Genomic DNA, 16,856 nt, shown 5'->3' with positions numbered 1-16,856 from the left:
CAAGCAGCTTGAATAACGTTATCATTATATTCTATCAAACATTTTTTTTTTCTTTTTTCTTTTTTTGGAGAACCAACTGTTATTAACTTATGAATTATGATTGTCATCTTACCTTTTCTTCTAAATATAAAAGCTTATGATTATCAATTTATCATATCAGAAAGACAGACATGAGTCACTTTAACCGGTATATAAATGCTTTTAAAAAAATATCTCTTAATTATTAAATTTGATCGAGAACTTCACCAATGTCTTAAAAAACCGAATTGTTCAAAAAATCGAAAAAGAAAGAGGTTTAAAGTTTTTGAGGTTGAATCTAAGTTTTGACCAAACATTGAACTATGATGATGTCGCTAAGTATTTAATTATTAAATAAAATATGAAAAAAAATGAATAAATTTGTAAAAATGAGCAATTTTGATAAGAAAATACAGATAAATTAAACCATTTCAAATATATTTTGATCACAACGTTTATATAAGAAAAAAATTGAAAATTCTGAAGCATAAAAAAGATTTTAAAATTGGAATTAATCTTTGAAGTATATTACAATATTTAGTTAGAATGAGAATCACTAAATAGAGTAACGCTACAGACACAAACTATTTTACAACATTTTGACAGAATGTTAATGTGGCTAACCTCTTATTGATTTTCATCTAAGCCCACCATTAATATCATTTTTTCATTTATCAATAATTATTTACCATATCAGCAGTTTGTAAAAAAATTTGTAAAATAGTTTGTATCTCTAACATTATTCCACTAAATATCTTTCAAAAATGTAGAATTAATTGTCCTACTTTGTCACCTGCAAAAAGTAAGGAGCAATTGGCAGCTTTACAATTTTTGCTTCAAAGACTGCATGAAACCAAGTGTTTAAAAATATAGTGCTAAGCACCACCGCACACTCTTGGTATGGTGGTCATTCCACAAGTATAAGTGCTTATAGGGTGTGGGGGCTAGGGCCAGGGTTCAACTCTCCAAGAGGAAGCTTTACGCATATATACACTTAGATTATGCTATAGTAGAAATTTTATATATATAGTGCTAAGTGCTAATGTTCCACAATAATCATTACCAGCTACGTTACACATTGTTGTTAATTAATAAATAAATAAATAAACAGAAACCAAATAAATTAAGGAACAAAAAGAGAAAGTGAATAAATTAAGGAAGAAATATGAAGTATGAACCTTGGATTCTCTCATAGCATTAGTCATGTTCGAGTAACTGCACCATATCCATAAGTTTAACATGAAAGCCATTATTAATCAGGTGCTAATGAATTGTCAGCCATGTTTAACAAAGAAAGCTAAACTGTTATATGGTAAAAATACCATTTCGGCCAGCTCTTGTTTTTTCATATCCAAAGGCTTCCAAGTAATTTTTAGATACTCTTAAAATACTATTCTTCATGCTTCACTATTTTTCGTGCTTCAGAAATACTTAAGAATTTTCCGAGGCTTCCCATAGACAAACATAAGCGAAGAGAAACTTCAAATTGTTTAGCAAGTTAAGCACATGCTGTACTGCACCAAATATACATGGTGTAACGTGGAATTGGGCTTGGAGTCTTGGACTGCCAATTTCATGTTAATGGTAGGCTAGGCCGAGTTCAAGTAGAAATGTTAGATCATGGTAATGTCCTAGCCTAGGCACTTACCTAGCTGGCCTGACTCATTACTCTTCGTAGCCCAATTTCTCCCCCAAACAACTGATTCTTGACCCAAACCCTCTGGTTACGTCAAACAAGAAAATATAAATTTTCACATGGATTGCTGTTAAAAAGTATTACAATTTCATTCTTCAAAATTGTTGAAAATAATAATTTCTTTATGCCATCTTCAGCTATTAAAATAACAGTATACATAATAGGAAAAAGTTTAGCTCCAAATTTAACTATCTTTTTTTCATTCATTATATGACTATTGAAGAAATTATTTATGTATGATTTTAGTCATATGACTTGGTTTGTTTGAATAGTACACATGAATTTTCTTATACACCGTCACATAATGAATCAAAAAAGATGGTTCTAGACATATTTAGAGTTAAACTTTATACATTATAATATATAGAGTGTTACGCAGTATCTAAAAAGTTAAAACATTGAGATCATCAATTTTAACAAGACAAAATTGAAAAATCTTAAACTTTCTTAATTTAACTTTTTTTCCTCTGAGAAAATAATGTAATTTTTTAAGTTGGAGGAAGAAAGTCAAATTCAATGAGATAACATTAAAGTTATTTAACTTTTGGGCAACACAAATTGTGAGTTTATGTTGGTGAGGTTTGTGAGTGTTATTTGTGTGAGTTGTGAGTGTTGATTAATGTAATTGTAATCCATATCGTTGATAGTGGATATTTTGGTTGGCGTTTGTTTTCTCTTATAGATGTTTTATTTTCTTATCTATGTTAGAGCTTCCGCTATTGTATAACAATTGGTATCAAAGCCAGGTTGGATCTTGGTAAAGTTCAAGAGAAGAATATGTCTAGTACACCTTTGACATTGGTTTAAGGTAAATGTGTGGACAAGTTTGGCCTTAGATGTAGAATCAATGATCAAATTGTTCAATAAAAGTTTGCTTGGATTAAGGTGGAATTCCTTTAATTAATTATAGAACTTTTATTTTTCTTAAAGGTTTTAAGCAAACTTTATGGGGAAATGATTGTTATTATTATATTATTTTATATAATTATATTGTTTTATCAAATAGCCAAATGTGAATAGCAAATAGAAGAAAAAAAAAAAATATATATATATATATATATATATAATTTTAAGAAGAGATGATGTGTCAATATAGAAAGTTCGGACAAATTGCTACTTGTCATGTGGCGCTATTTGTCCATATCATTCTAAATAGTAACAATATGCTGCTAATTTCACAACTTAAACTATTTCTCCATTAGAACTCCAAACATTTTGTGCTTGGAGAAGTGTCAATTAAATTATAAGGCTTTTGACATCTATATAGATTGCTACTAGAACCTTCTTCTTCCACCACCAAGTTTCCTTAGTCTATTGTCCACATTTTTTACATTTTTTAGATTTTTCGACGTTAAGTGGTCAAACTCTAGCTATTCTTGTTTGCCCCATTCTTTTTTTTTTTTTTTTTGAACAGTTGTTTGTTTGTCCTATTTTTGAACCATGTTCGTTAATATTAACCAAAATTCCATCTTATCGTAACGACAAAATATAAATTATTAAGGAACACTATATCCCCGATACTACAAGAGTCTGGCTGGTATATATCAATCAAAAGATTGGACATGCTCGCACACCTGAAATCGAAAGCCGCAAGACCATGTCTGTTCAATTGCTTTCATCGTAAAAGGAGAAACGTGCTCTCATTTCTATTATTGAATCTATAATAGATAAGCATCGCTTCCTCCCTGTCACTCATCAAGAATTAGCTTTTGATTAGCGGATAAAAATGATAACCTTTTTTCTGTGAAAGAAGTAGGCACGATAGAGATCAAATTCTTTGGTCAAATCACATAAATTAGACATCTCAAAAAGAAAAAGAAAAAGAAAAAATAATCCATGAAAATGAAAAAATGAGACCCCCACTCGATCGGCAAGTAGAGCCAAGGAAATTAGAGATAGACAAACTTTATGCAATCAACTCCGTCTTTTCAATTAGCTAATTAGTAAAATTTTTAAAAGTTAAATATGAAATTTGAAGTTCAATCCCCTTATAAAAAACTAATTTTTATCTTAACTTGATGATAAAAAATACAATTATCAAAAACGAAGGTTGAAACTCTAAAAAAAATAAAAACTCCGTCCACTCACTTTCAGAGGGCGTTTGGATTCAGATTATATTTGCCGCGTTCACATTTTGCTTCTTTTTTTTTTTTTTTTTTGATTTCTGCTGCAACGGGGGACATATGCACAGTGTGCGCACTGTTCATGTACTTTTCATCAATTTTTTATTAAAAATAGATCTCGCATCATTATTCACACATTTAAAAATTATTTTGCTACAGTATTTTCAGTTTTCAACAATAAATTCTATCCAAACGGACCCTGATGAATGTCCGATAGACTGATACGGCCCCTATAAGTCTAACACCTCAGCAAGGATAAGTTTGAATTGCAAAACTTTTTCTTTACTAGACAATACACACACAGTGGTTCTGATCATGATGCGTCGAATAAGAAATGTCTTGTCCCTAAGATTCCATATGCTCTTGTAAAGGAAAGGGTATATGATATATCCGGTAATTGAATTTATCTTCTCAGATTGGGGCTGGTCTCACATATGTAGGGTTCTTCCCCTTGTACGAGAGGTATTGGTGGCTTTAAGAATTTTTTTTAAAGTATAAATTATATAATTAAATAAAAAGAGAAATTCATATATTGACAACAATAGCAATAAAAAAATAAATAAAGTTTACAATTGTCTTTTATAAATTTTCATATTTTGAAATTGTTGCATGATAGTCTCATTATCAATGCTACAAACTACATCTCTTTTAATGTACACAACCAAGTAATAATTCATTTACTGAATGTAGAATAAATTATGGAGCAAAATTTAATTTTATTGGCATAAAAAAATTAAAGGTATTCTCAAAATTTTTTTGAAGGGTAGACAAATAAATTTTTTTAAATTATTATATATAAAAAAAATAAAAATTTTCAAGTCAGGTGGCGCCGCCCGTGATGAGAGGACAGCTAAATATGCTTCATTTTTCCTCGTAAAGACAGACATAAAAGTACTGTTCGTTGCCTTTCACATTGCTACGAGTCCATATACAAAAACTCTTTTCACAACTTTTTTTTTCCCTCCTTTTACAACTACCTTTGTGACAAAATATCAATGATAAATAATTGGGGGCGGGGGTGGTTAATGGTAGGCTCCTAAAGAAGGTGTCTTTTGCATTATTCAAAATATTGTAGTACTATTATTTAGAAATAGTGATTTGGCTTTTCAAAAAAAAAAGAAAAGAAATAGTGATTTGGATTTCTAAGATTCGATTTTTGCAATAACGTGCTAGTGCTTGTCATAAATACAATTGATAAACTACCCAACTTAAATGAGAAGAAGTTTTCGGACTTAATTTTTTAACAAATATTGTAACATTGTGATTTCAACTTAAGATCACCAACTATTTAGGGGTGAGCCAGATTTTCTTTTTCTTTTTCTTTTTCCTCAAGGAGACTAATTAGTAAATTTTTATAATATATATATATATATATATATATATATATATATATATATATATATATATATATATATATATATATACACTCACTCTCTCTCTCTCTCTCTATAAAAATTATAAGAGGGATGAGGGAATTTTTAAAAGTCAGGGGGCCATGGCCGCCCTCCGTCCACCCCTTCCACTAATGCCTACTATGTTATAAAATTATAAATTATCAATAATTTCATAAATTTAAGTTAAGAATAAATGATGAGTGTATTCAAATGCATAATATTCTAACTATCATAATAATGTAGTTTCTATTGGAGATTAAATCATCGATAAACAATGAAAAAAATAAGTAAAAATTTGACAAACAAATAAGAAAACTTTAATGGCTTAGAGGTATGATGAAATCGTTGTCTTTAGGCAATATTTTTTTCCCACACAATAGTTGTTAATGGGTTCCTGCATATTTGTCCCCATGATATAACAATTCCTTTTGAGTTTTATAAATAGCAATTTGGGAAAGGCCTACAGAATTTCTAGTGTTATTTGAAAATTTTTTATTTCATAAGAGAAATTAAATCTTATGTTAATAATCAGAATTTAAACAATATAAGTCACACACAAAGTATTATAACAGTTAGAATATAGTTGGAAATAATGTTCCAAAGTTTACAAACTTTTAAATATCAGATGGTGCAACTTTTGGCCAGTCAAATTTCTAACAAGAACAATAAAATTGTCAAACAGAAACTTTCGTTAGTTTCTTACTTTTTCTCTTCTAAAGAGATAATATCACTTCCACTTCCAAAGTAGTATCAAAAAAATATTCGTGCACTACTAAAGTGGGATCAAATTGGTACTACAACCTACTTGAATATATATAAATATCCAACAATTACACTATCCATTTTTATGTAGTTAATTTGTTTGTTCAAAATGCTATGCTTGGTTTTTACTTGATAAAAAACCAAGTTTGTGGTCTACGATTGTAGTTGAATAAATATCCAACAATTACACTATCCTTTTTTTTACTTGATAAATAATGCAGAAAATATTTTAAATGACCAAAAGCTATAACTGGAAATTGAAATTAGACCTCGTGTGCAAGTGCTTGAATTTCAAATACTGTAATAAGGACAATTCGATCTACAAGTTCCTTCGATAAGATCAAATGGTTAATTTTTGTCTATGTTAAATTTGCATTCATTAACCCTTTTTTTTAAAGATAATTACAATATATTGCTAATACCGCAACTTGAGCCATTTTTCCTAAACCCCTAAGCACTTTTTTGCATTAATCTGACCATATGAGTTTATATATGACAAACAATTAAACATAAAATTTCAAGTATATAAAAAAGGGAATACTCTTTAGCTGTAATGTAAATGTCTAAAGATTTGTAATTCAGTGGCATTACCTAGTCTTCTTTACGAGGAGCAATAAATTAAGCATAAATTCCAAATCTATCTAAAAGTGTGGGAGAACTTCCGACAGTAGTGTAAACGTCTAAAGATTTGTAATTCAATAGTATTGTATGGTCTCCTTTATGAGGAGAATTGGGATTTAAATAATTTCTCTCCTATTTTTTTTTTATAACAACTAAATTATTGAAAAACTACTATTTAAATATTTGATAAAATCATTATCCGTTTTCTTCTTTTATAATCTCATGCAAAATTCAAGAGTTTTGTTATAAAATCAGAGAACTTAAATTTTCAATAAAATTTTCACTCTTTCATATAGGAGAAGGTATTTGATACATCTAACATATATAACACTACTCTCACATAAAGATGGGTCTCATACTTATAAGATCTATACCTGCGTGAGAAGAAGTTACATATACCCAATAGATAAAATATTTTTTTCTTTGTATAGGATGTCATTCATTACATCACTTGGGGGCGCACACAACGGAGAAGAAAGAGGGAGTTTGTGACTTACTGATAAAACTTGTAGATCACGTGTGAGAGAAAGTTGGTGTCAATTCAATCAAAGTGAAAATGTCATTGTTGACTCTATCATATACCAAGGGGACAGTTTGTGGTCGGCGATTGTAGTTGAATTACACTTAAATTTTTCCAATAGGCTATAATATAAACTTGTTCAGAGTGAAAATGCCATTGTATTAAAATTTTCCAATAGGCTATAATATATACTTGTTCAGAATGAAAATGCCATTGTTTACTATATTGTACGCGGAAGGGACAGTTCGTGGTCTACGATTGTAGTCAAATTAAAATTAAAATTTTCAAAATGTGTCGACCAATTAAACTATAAAACCTACATTTTATACCCATTTTTACATATTTTCAATGTAAATGTTTTTCCCCCTAGCACATATTCATAGTTCCATTATGCAAATAGACAAGAAAACTAATGGAATATATAAGACGCTTATTTAAAACAATATCAAGAACTAAAAAGCTCTAAAATTTAGAGGTGAACAGTAATATTTTGGCTTTTTTGTTCTTGATAATTGCCAAAGATGCTGACACAAAGGAAAAACAAAATGTAGTTTTCTTTGGATGGGATAGGGATGATGGGGAGAGACCTCCATCAAAACATATACCAAACTTGCCAACCCTATTCTATATATTACCCACCAGGCCACCACTTAGTTTCATAAAATGATTATCCCTTGTCAACTGATATAACTTACACGTTGATTCCATTTACAATATTTAAATCCCTCAATTAGGAGGGAGCGGCTTAATAACTTTATTATTATAAAATAGAAAGACGTAAATCTCGCAAATAACATGATGATCAATAGTACGTACGTACTAGTTAAATACAACTATTTAGTTGAATATTTTGGGATAAATATAGGTAAGGGCAAGCAATATATATATAGTTCCAATAAGGATGAAGAGATGTGTCATTTTGATGCCATTGGTGGTAGGACATATCCGAAATCCGAATAGATTTGGAGCTACAACAAATATATAGGAGAAGCATCTTCTTTCTCTGTGTGCTGCAAATAACCAGTAGTTTTCTTAGAAAAGGGCCTCTAGGAGTAAGATGATGCCATGGGGTCTTTGTCCTTATTTCGACTTTACTGTCCTATCTCATTATTACCCCCACTACATTATGGCTGACTTGTACACACCATCTACAATTTTTTTTTTAATTAAAACCAAAATAATAGATAAACTAAAAAAAAAAAAAACTACTTATGCTTAGTGGAGAAATAAACGTTATTAGTTAGTACTAGATTTTACACATTTTATTGTTCCTATATTATTTGATTCCTTCAAAAGAAAAACAATTAGGTGAATCAGACACAATTATATTTAAATTAAAATACTATGTTGTTCATCCCACTATTAGCAAAATTTAATTTGGTACAAAAACTATTGATTGTGTCAATTTTATTTTTTAATTCTCAAAATCAAATCAAATTCATCATAGTTTTGCCGCTTTCCATCAAAATTATAAGCGGGATTATTTGAGCTAGGAAATAGAAAACATGTCACATGCACACTGTTGGGCTACAATCTAGTCTTGTGTGAATTAAAAAAAATTAATTTCGAATTTTAACCAATCTTAGAAGAAAAAAAAATATTTTCACCAAAATTACCAAGTCAAGATATCTTTTACACATAAGAAGATAAAGACTTACGTGAAAACATTTTGCACGATTGAGTCCTTTACAATATACTAGAATTCCTAGAAGAACAAGGCTGGAATCCCATTAGGTCTAGGTGCTTTCCAATCGAAAAGTCTTGATGTCTCTTAATTTTGAGAATTTGACTTGTCGCGTGATTGCCCTTGGGTGCAATAAGAGTTGGATTAAGTAGAATTGATTGTCGTTTAAATGACATTCCACCTTGATAGATATGCTTCATTTTGATTGTGTCTAACATGAGTGAGCTCAAAAAATATTATTGTCACAAGAGAGTAGAAGAATAGCCCTAACTTGTTAACCACGTATTTGTTTTGATTGATAAGTTAAATAAAATATTTATCACATGATGTTACACGGGCACTTTGAGACCAAATCTAGGTTCAAAATTGAATTATATCAATCCTCCCCCTACAAAAAAAAATATATGTAGTTAAGAGAACTAATTTGTGAAACGTATCTTGGAAAAGTCACTACTTCTCCTTATTCCGAGGATTCAATTTGTTGAATGCTGTTGGATGCAATAAGAGTTTGGATGAAGAAGATTCAATCGTCATCTAAATGAAATTCCACCTCTGGTGGATATGCTTCATTTTGATTTTGTCTAAAAAGAGCGGGCTTAAAAAATACATTATTTTCACTAGGGAGTAGGAGAATGACCCTAACTTGCAAATCACGTATTTGTTTCGGTTAATAGCTTAAAAAATTATTAACGATGTTGTAGATGTATTTTCGGACAGAATCTAGTTTTGAAATTGAATTATACAATTCTTCCCACTACAAACAGAGTATTTATAATTATGGTAACTAATTTGTGAAACGTGTCTTGGAAAAGTCACCACGTCTTCTTATTCAGAGGATTCTACTTGCCGATTACCGTTTGGTGCAATAAGAGTTTGGATGAAGTAGAATCGATGGCTGTCTAAATGAAATTCCACTTCTGATGGATATGCAATAATGTATAACAAGAGGGGGCTCAAAAATACATTATTGTCACTAAGGAGGAGGAGAATGGCCCTAAGTTGTTAACCACGTATCAGCCAAGTTGTTAACCATGCAAAAAAATAAATACCCACTAAATCAACCAAGCTCTAGTACCAATTGCTCGGCCAAAATTTAGCTTTATTTGAATTAAGAAAATTAGCTAATCTCCTAAAAATATTATCACTAAAATTACAAAACCAATATATCACACTGATACACAAGAAGATAAAGATTTACATGAAAAACACTTTCTCCTTAAAAGGGGAAATGCACGAAACAAAATCCCAATAAATCCACTATTATAAATCAATTATAATATTTTTGTAAGTTTATACCCAATTTAAGATTCACGCCAAATACAATTATATCTTCTCTTTAAGAATTAAAATGATCTTCACAGATACAACAACTCTTTGTAGTTGCAGTACCCAAAACATTTCCCTAAATAAAATTCCCAGTTTACTTTTCTTAAATTTTTCTCACTGGTAAAGATATAATTATTTGTTCTCACACACACTATATGCACTTTATCTTTTTCTCTTTTATTTCCTTGCTACGGGTCTCACTGGAAAAGATATCATTATTTGCTCTCACACACACACAATGCACTTTATCTTTTTCTCTCTTTTCTTTTTCTTTTTCTTTTTCTTTTTAATTTCCTTGCTACGGCATACTCTAGTCTGATCTTATTATTATTACTATTATTATGTTTTAACAGTAGTCTTTTTAAAAAAAAAATTTTGAAAGAAACAAAAACTATTATAAAAAATACCCTTATATTTGTAGAGTAATCATCACGCTAACAGCATACAGCGATATTTATTTATTTTTGAATGCGGACAAAACAGGTTAATTTTTGTTGGAGTTTTAATTCCTATGCTTATAGGAGTTGTTGGATTTGTCCTTATTCCGACAGCAATAAATGACATTTTAACTACTTCCGCCGCTGGTTATGGTTGATTTGTTCTAATAGTAAAATCATTATCATCAGAAGTTCAGAAAAATCCAAATCATCGTTATCATAAAAAATAAAAATAAAAATCTCACATGGTGATTCAAATCTAGCTGTCTAACACAAAATATACTACCAAACCCCCACTCCTCCCCCGGGAAATTAAAGTATAAAAGAAAAATGAAAAGGAAAGTACAACATTCAAAGAACGTAGAATTACTTAAGTAGCAAATAGCAAATGAATATTGTACTAATAAATTTGCAATATATATATATATATATATATATATATATATATATATAGAGAGAGAGAGAGAGAGAAATACTCTGTCCAGTTGTCCATATATTTTTACAATAAATCCTAAGTGGTAGGTTATTACTTGTTATTTTTAGGAAAACTAATAATCTCAGCAGTAAGTTCAAATATGAATTAATAACAACTAATTACCTATGATTTCTTACAAAAATATTGACAACATAACTCTTTTCTAGTACTAATAATGACAATATGTGGAGGCAATTAAAATTTAAGATGTGGTTTTAATGCAGACTAGTTTTTAGCCAATGACTACAACTAGATGAAAAAAATACACCATTGAATTACATTTTTTTTTTTCTTATATCTTTTATGCGTACAAAATTTTCAAAGGATCAAAAATCAAAATTTATACCATCAATTAAATATTTAAATCTCAAGTTACTATATTATATTCTAAAATTATGCATACAAAATAAGTTTATAAATCAGATAGTAAATAAAATCAAGTGGGCACGAAATTTAACATGCATGTTACAGTGATAAGATATAAAGAACAAGCAGTTCAACAGTTAAATTTTTAAAATATAGTCATATTTTTTAAAAGAAATAAGAGTTGTAACCATTTGTGGATAGTTCTCTTAAAAAAAAAGATAAGATAAGATCCCTACATACATAGTTGTTGTGGGGGGGTAAAAAGATCCTGATGGGAACATGGGCCTTTTGGGCCGTGTTAAGGAGGGCCGACCTGACCCTGGGTTTAGAAGTTGTTAATACTATGGGTCAGCCCATGCGCCGAGGATCCGAGGACCCAGCCGAGGGTGACCTTACCCTCGGATGAACACTGAAGAACTCGGGATTTCATAGTAAAGATTAGGGGATGACACAGTTAAAGCCAATGGTTAAGAGGGGTGAGCCCTAGAACGCCCCAGAAGCACCGGTGTTGAAGAAATGTCAAAGATAAAGGCTGTTGCCTCCACATTAAAGACCCTGCACCTACCACCCTGGCCGCATTTATGGGGAAGTGACACCTGAACAGTGGAAGAGAAACTTCTGGTTACTATTCAAAGGCACTGAGAAAAGAAATATCTAGACTAAGGGGGAGGTGAGGCAACACGTGTACAAAGCATTCAAAAGAGTAGTATTTAAAGAGCAATCTAAGACAGGAAAAAGGACGGACTTTTTGTAACCTAAAAAGAAAAAAGGCTAAGAGAAAGAGATAATATAAGAACAGCTCTCGGCTTACATCCGAGGAGGCCTATCTACAATATACCTTGTTGTTTCCAAATATTTGCAATCTTTAGTTTGTCATTTAATCCCCACACACTTCTAACCTGGGTTCCAAGCCCACACTCTACAAATTCATATTGTATAAGGCTCATTGGGCCTGAGCCCATAACTGTTCTTGGGTCCAGGTGCAATTGTGCACTTACAGTTGTAACTTAAAGAGTAAAAGTTAGTACAATTTCTTAGATATAATATATATAAGTTTCTTAATTAAGTTCAAATATGTATTTGTACTGAATTTTTAATTCTCCTTAAAAGAAATAACATTGTTTTTGCTTCCTTTAATTAATTTAACTATTTATTTGATTGAATTATGTATTTGATTTAATTGTAGAACCAAATAAGGCTACTATACTTTACCTAAATTTTATTCAAACTTAAAAGGGCCTTCTTCTGAGTTGTCAGGATGATCGATGTCGGCCCGATCAAGTATGCTTTGAAAGGCCTGTCTGAACCTTTTTGTGTATTCAAGTTTTGTTCCATTTTTTTTTTTTTTTTAATTTAACAAGGTAAAATCCTTACCAGCTCAATCTGCACTTGTTCGTCTATGTCCTGTCTAGTGATTCATGTAACTTTTTTATTATCATATATTAGTAGTTGCAGTGAGTAGGTTTAAACCTTAAATCTCTTTATTGAAAACACTAAAAATATTAGTCGAGTTACAAGGCTCTGACTCTTGACATCTCGTGTTTAGATTTTATTCAATGAACTGGAGCTTTGAACTTTGAACGTCGTTCAAATCTACTACACAGATTGTATGCACTTGATCACTTAACCGCACAGGTCCTTTTTACTATATATAGAGAACATTAATAGGCCCCGAGAGATAGTTTCATTTGAAGATTATAGGTAACGGTTGCTGTAATAATGATAATAATAATAAAAAGGAAACATAAAATTTTGGTGGCTTCATAATCATCCAAGAGATACAATGTATATAATATCTTTCTAAGCATCTAAGGAACACAATTAATGGCAGCTGCAACGTCTTGTGATGATATATCTCATAGTGCGATGGAGTCAGCACAGCAGCTGGTGTGGCATGAGAAAGGAACAGAGAGACAATGGAGAAGCATATGAAGATATATAGAGAAAGCAAAGTATCTCTTTGTTTCTCAACTCATTATTATGTTATTATGGAAATTAGTGTTTCTCATATATTATATGTTAGGAGAGAGATACGTATATAAACATGTATGTATGAAACCAAGCAAAAAGAAAGAAGAATATAATACCAATATAGCTAGAACAACAATAAAATGAGCTTAGAAAAGTTCTAAGCAAAGTAGCCTAAGATCTAATAATTGATTTAATTATTTAAAAAATGGGGGCCTATTTTTTTAGGTCCACTGTAGTGTAGTGAGCAGGCAAATCAGTTGAACTTTCAATGCTAAGAAATGGTTGATTACATGATTGCTGTTTTTATGTGGGATGTTTGTTTGGATCTAAAATGTCTTACTCTCTTTTTTATTTTATTTTTTTACTAGATAGAGGTCATTCTCAACATTGATTACAACTTCAGGAAAGATGAATATAAAAGGGAAAAAAAGAGAGTAGAAAAGGTCCAAGGTATTTAAAAAAAAATAATAATAATTAAAAGCATTATTGGCATGTAGGCACACTCCAAGAGGTGGGGGCCATGGAGTACAATATAAATGGTCCACGACCAAACCCATAAATTCATGTGTGCCACGTGGATGACAGGAGTACTTTCGATGATATAAGCATGAAGTGTGATGATGATCCACATAATTATCTAATAATATATTATATAAATCAAATTTATATAAATAAATTAAAAAAAAACTCTATAATTAGCTTTAGCTTAGCTCCCTCTTATCCCAACGAATCCCGTTGCTTGTAAAGTATTTTAACACGTTCCGTTATTCCGTTACTCCGCCGCCTTGCACGCAATTCATGAAAATTGAGCTCATCAACCCATTTGTCATTTCTGATCACACCCAACTTCTATCTCACGTCATATCTCTCTCTCTCTCTCTCTCTCTCTCTCTCATGCTATATAAAGTGCTATAAGTATCATCAAAAGCCAAATCCAAACTTAACACCACCACCACCACCACTACTCCATTCTATCCTTATTAGTACAATTTACAAGTACAACCTCTTTTTTCTTCTTCTTCTACTACTTGTTATAGATAATGGGAGATAACAATGTTAACCTACCCCCAGGTTTCAGATTTTGCCCCACAGATGAAGAGCTTGTAGTTCATTTCCTTCATCGTAAGGCCAGTCTCTTACCATGCCACCCCGACGTCATTCCCGATCTCGATCTTTATCCATATGATCCATGGGACCTTGATGGTACTATATTTTATAAGCTGTATATATATTCTCTTCATATTCTACTACTATTCTTTCTCTCTCTCGGTTCTTGCATGTAATCACTTATACAGAAACATATTGGTTAGTACCAATGTTGAGTATAATTTTTCAAGTATGTGATTTAGATTTTCCAATTAAATTCAATCATGAGATACTATACTTGGTAAAAAAAAACAATATTGTTTGTGAGTGTACTAAGTTTTGCGCTTATGTTTAATATGTCCATAAATTTTTGGAGTTTGTAGGAAAGGCTTTGGCTGAGGGAAACAAGTGGTACTTCTATAGCCGGAGGACACAAAATAGAGTTACATGTAATGGTTATTGGAAGGCAATGGGCAATGAGGAACCTGTAATGAATAGCTCTAGCAAGTGTGTTGGAATGAAGAAAATTTTGGTGTTTTACACCGGTGAAGCACCCTCTGGCATCAAAACCAGTTGGATAATGCAAGAATATCGTCTCTCCGATTCAGCTGGTTCTACTAGTCGATCATCCAAGAGAAGAGGCAATCCAAAAATAGTTAAGTAGCATTTTTTTTTCCTTAATGGAAGTACAGTAATGCTAATTCTGCCAACTACATATAGCTCAACTGACACTTATACACTTCGTTTCTAACGAAAACTTTCGAAATTCAAATCTACCTCGCTCGAATTATGAAAAACAAATACTAATTCTATTATTTTCTTAACTTTTGCAGGATTATAGTACATGGGTAATATGCCGAGTGTACGAGCGAGATGAAGATGATGACGGGACAGAGCTGTCATGCTTGGACGAAGTTTTCTTATCATTGGATGATCTTGATGAGATTAGTCTGCCAATTTAAGATCCAATCAAATTGTGATCCAAGTGATCCATTACAAATCTTTGTCCAATCCAAATATATATATATATATAGAACTCCATTATTGCTAACCTGTAAGATGGTGTAGAAATTAATTACCACTATCACTTCTAGTGGTACTATGTCCACATGTCACTCAAAAAGACCAAAAACAAAAGGTGGCATTATGTTCTGATGAATCACAGCCATTACCACTGTATTTTAGTCTTCTTTTGTTTGACTACAAGATATATATATATATATATATATATATATATAACCTTCAATCTACAAATCTCGCAATAATATATACAATGGATTAAATTCCAATCCTACGCCTTTCTTTTTCTAGTAATTGGTTTGATAAAGGATTATTCAAATAACTTCCGACTTAAAACGATTATTATTGACTCAAGCTTAACTAAACTACTTAACTCAATTTTTTATTGTGAAAAACCAAAATAATTGATCTCACTGAAGATTGCCTTCAAATATTATTACAAAATTAATTAACTAAATTTAAATTTGAAGTTCAACCCATTACTCATTGTTTTTTTTTTTTTTTTTTTTAAAGAAACAAACACATACTAGGAAAAATAAAATAGGTTCTAATACAAAAGTATATTACAAATTTCACTCAAAAGTCATAATAACTTTTAAGAGAGTGCGAGCCAACTCATTACTCTTTGTTAGAATACTATATGAAGACTATAAGTTCCTGGAATCATGATTTTGTATAATACTATCTACCACCACGGTATTGTAATTTGTAATATACCATAATGCTTTTAAGTTATATATATATTTTTTTTATATATAAAAACTGAAGCGTAGTACTTATTGTTGCTACACTCTAGTTAAGCTATATCATAGTCCACACTTTTCTTTTCTTTTCTTTTTTTCCTTTTTTTTTTTTTTTATCTCATTCCCTTCTTTTTGTAATTAACATTTTTACCAGTACTGCACACCCTTGGTGTAATGGTCACTCCATAAGTATAAGTGTTTATAGGGTGTGGGGGGCAAGGGCCGGGGATTAAGTCTCCAGAAGGGAACTTCACACACATATACACTTAGATTATACTCGAGTAGAATTCTATCTTGTATCAACAACAAAAAAAAACTTCCCATTTCAATTTTTTTTTTTAAACTTTCCATTTGCTTGAATTTTTCAATTATTTCTTTTCTCTCTCAATTAATGTTTCTCATTTACTCCACCAAAACGTTTCCTTAGTTTTACCTTTCCATTAAAACAAATTTAGCAAATCTTTCAAATTTGTTTCTTGATTACTGGTGATTCTTCCTATTCTTGATTAAGAGGTTTTTCAAAACATTTAATTGTTGCCTATTGAAAATAAAACACCCATTGATCATTTTTCCTATATATATATCTGCAATTTTCACTTCCTTCATAGATAAAG

At 30.8% G+C, this 16,856-nt stretch overlaps 1 protein-coding gene across 1 annotated transcript; it reads left to right on the top strand.

Annotated features, from left to right (window-relative positions):
• Positions 1-14,321: 14,321 nt before the first annotated feature.
• Positions 14,322-15,667, top strand: LOC142643649 (NAC domain-containing protein 104-like). Its single transcript, XM_075818348.1, has 3 exons — positions 14,322-14,596; positions 14,863-15,134; positions 15,313-15,667. Exons 1-3 carry the CDS (start codon positions 14,434-14,436, stop codon positions 15,439-15,441), a joined length of 564 nt encoding a protein of 187 aa, XP_075674463.1. The 5' UTR covers positions 14,322-14,433; the 3' UTR covers positions 15,442-15,667.
• Positions 15,668-16,856: the final 1,189 nt, after the last annotated feature.

This window comes from Castanea sativa, chromosome 7 (assembly GCF_040712315.1).
Source record: "Castanea sativa cultivar Marrone di Chiusa Pesio chromosome 7, ASM4071231v1".
Taxonomy (NCBI): Eukaryota; Viridiplantae; Streptophyta; class Magnoliopsida; order Fagales; family Fagaceae; genus Castanea; species Castanea sativa.
This window is presented reverse-complemented; position numbering and strand designations above follow the sequence as displayed.

Coding starts and splice junctions, on each gene's coding strand:
- LOC142643649 (XM_075818348.1), top strand. CDS start 14,434: ATGGGAGATAACAATGTTAACCTACCCCCAGGTTTCAGATTTTGCCCC. Junction 14,597..14,862: donor TGATCCATGGGACCTTGATG/GTACTATATTTT, acceptor TGGAGTTTGTAG/GAAAGGCTTTGGCTGAGGGA. Junction 15,135..15,312: donor GAAGAGGCAATCCAAAAATA/GTTAAGTAGCAT, acceptor TAACTTTTGCAG/GATTATAGTACATGGGTAAT.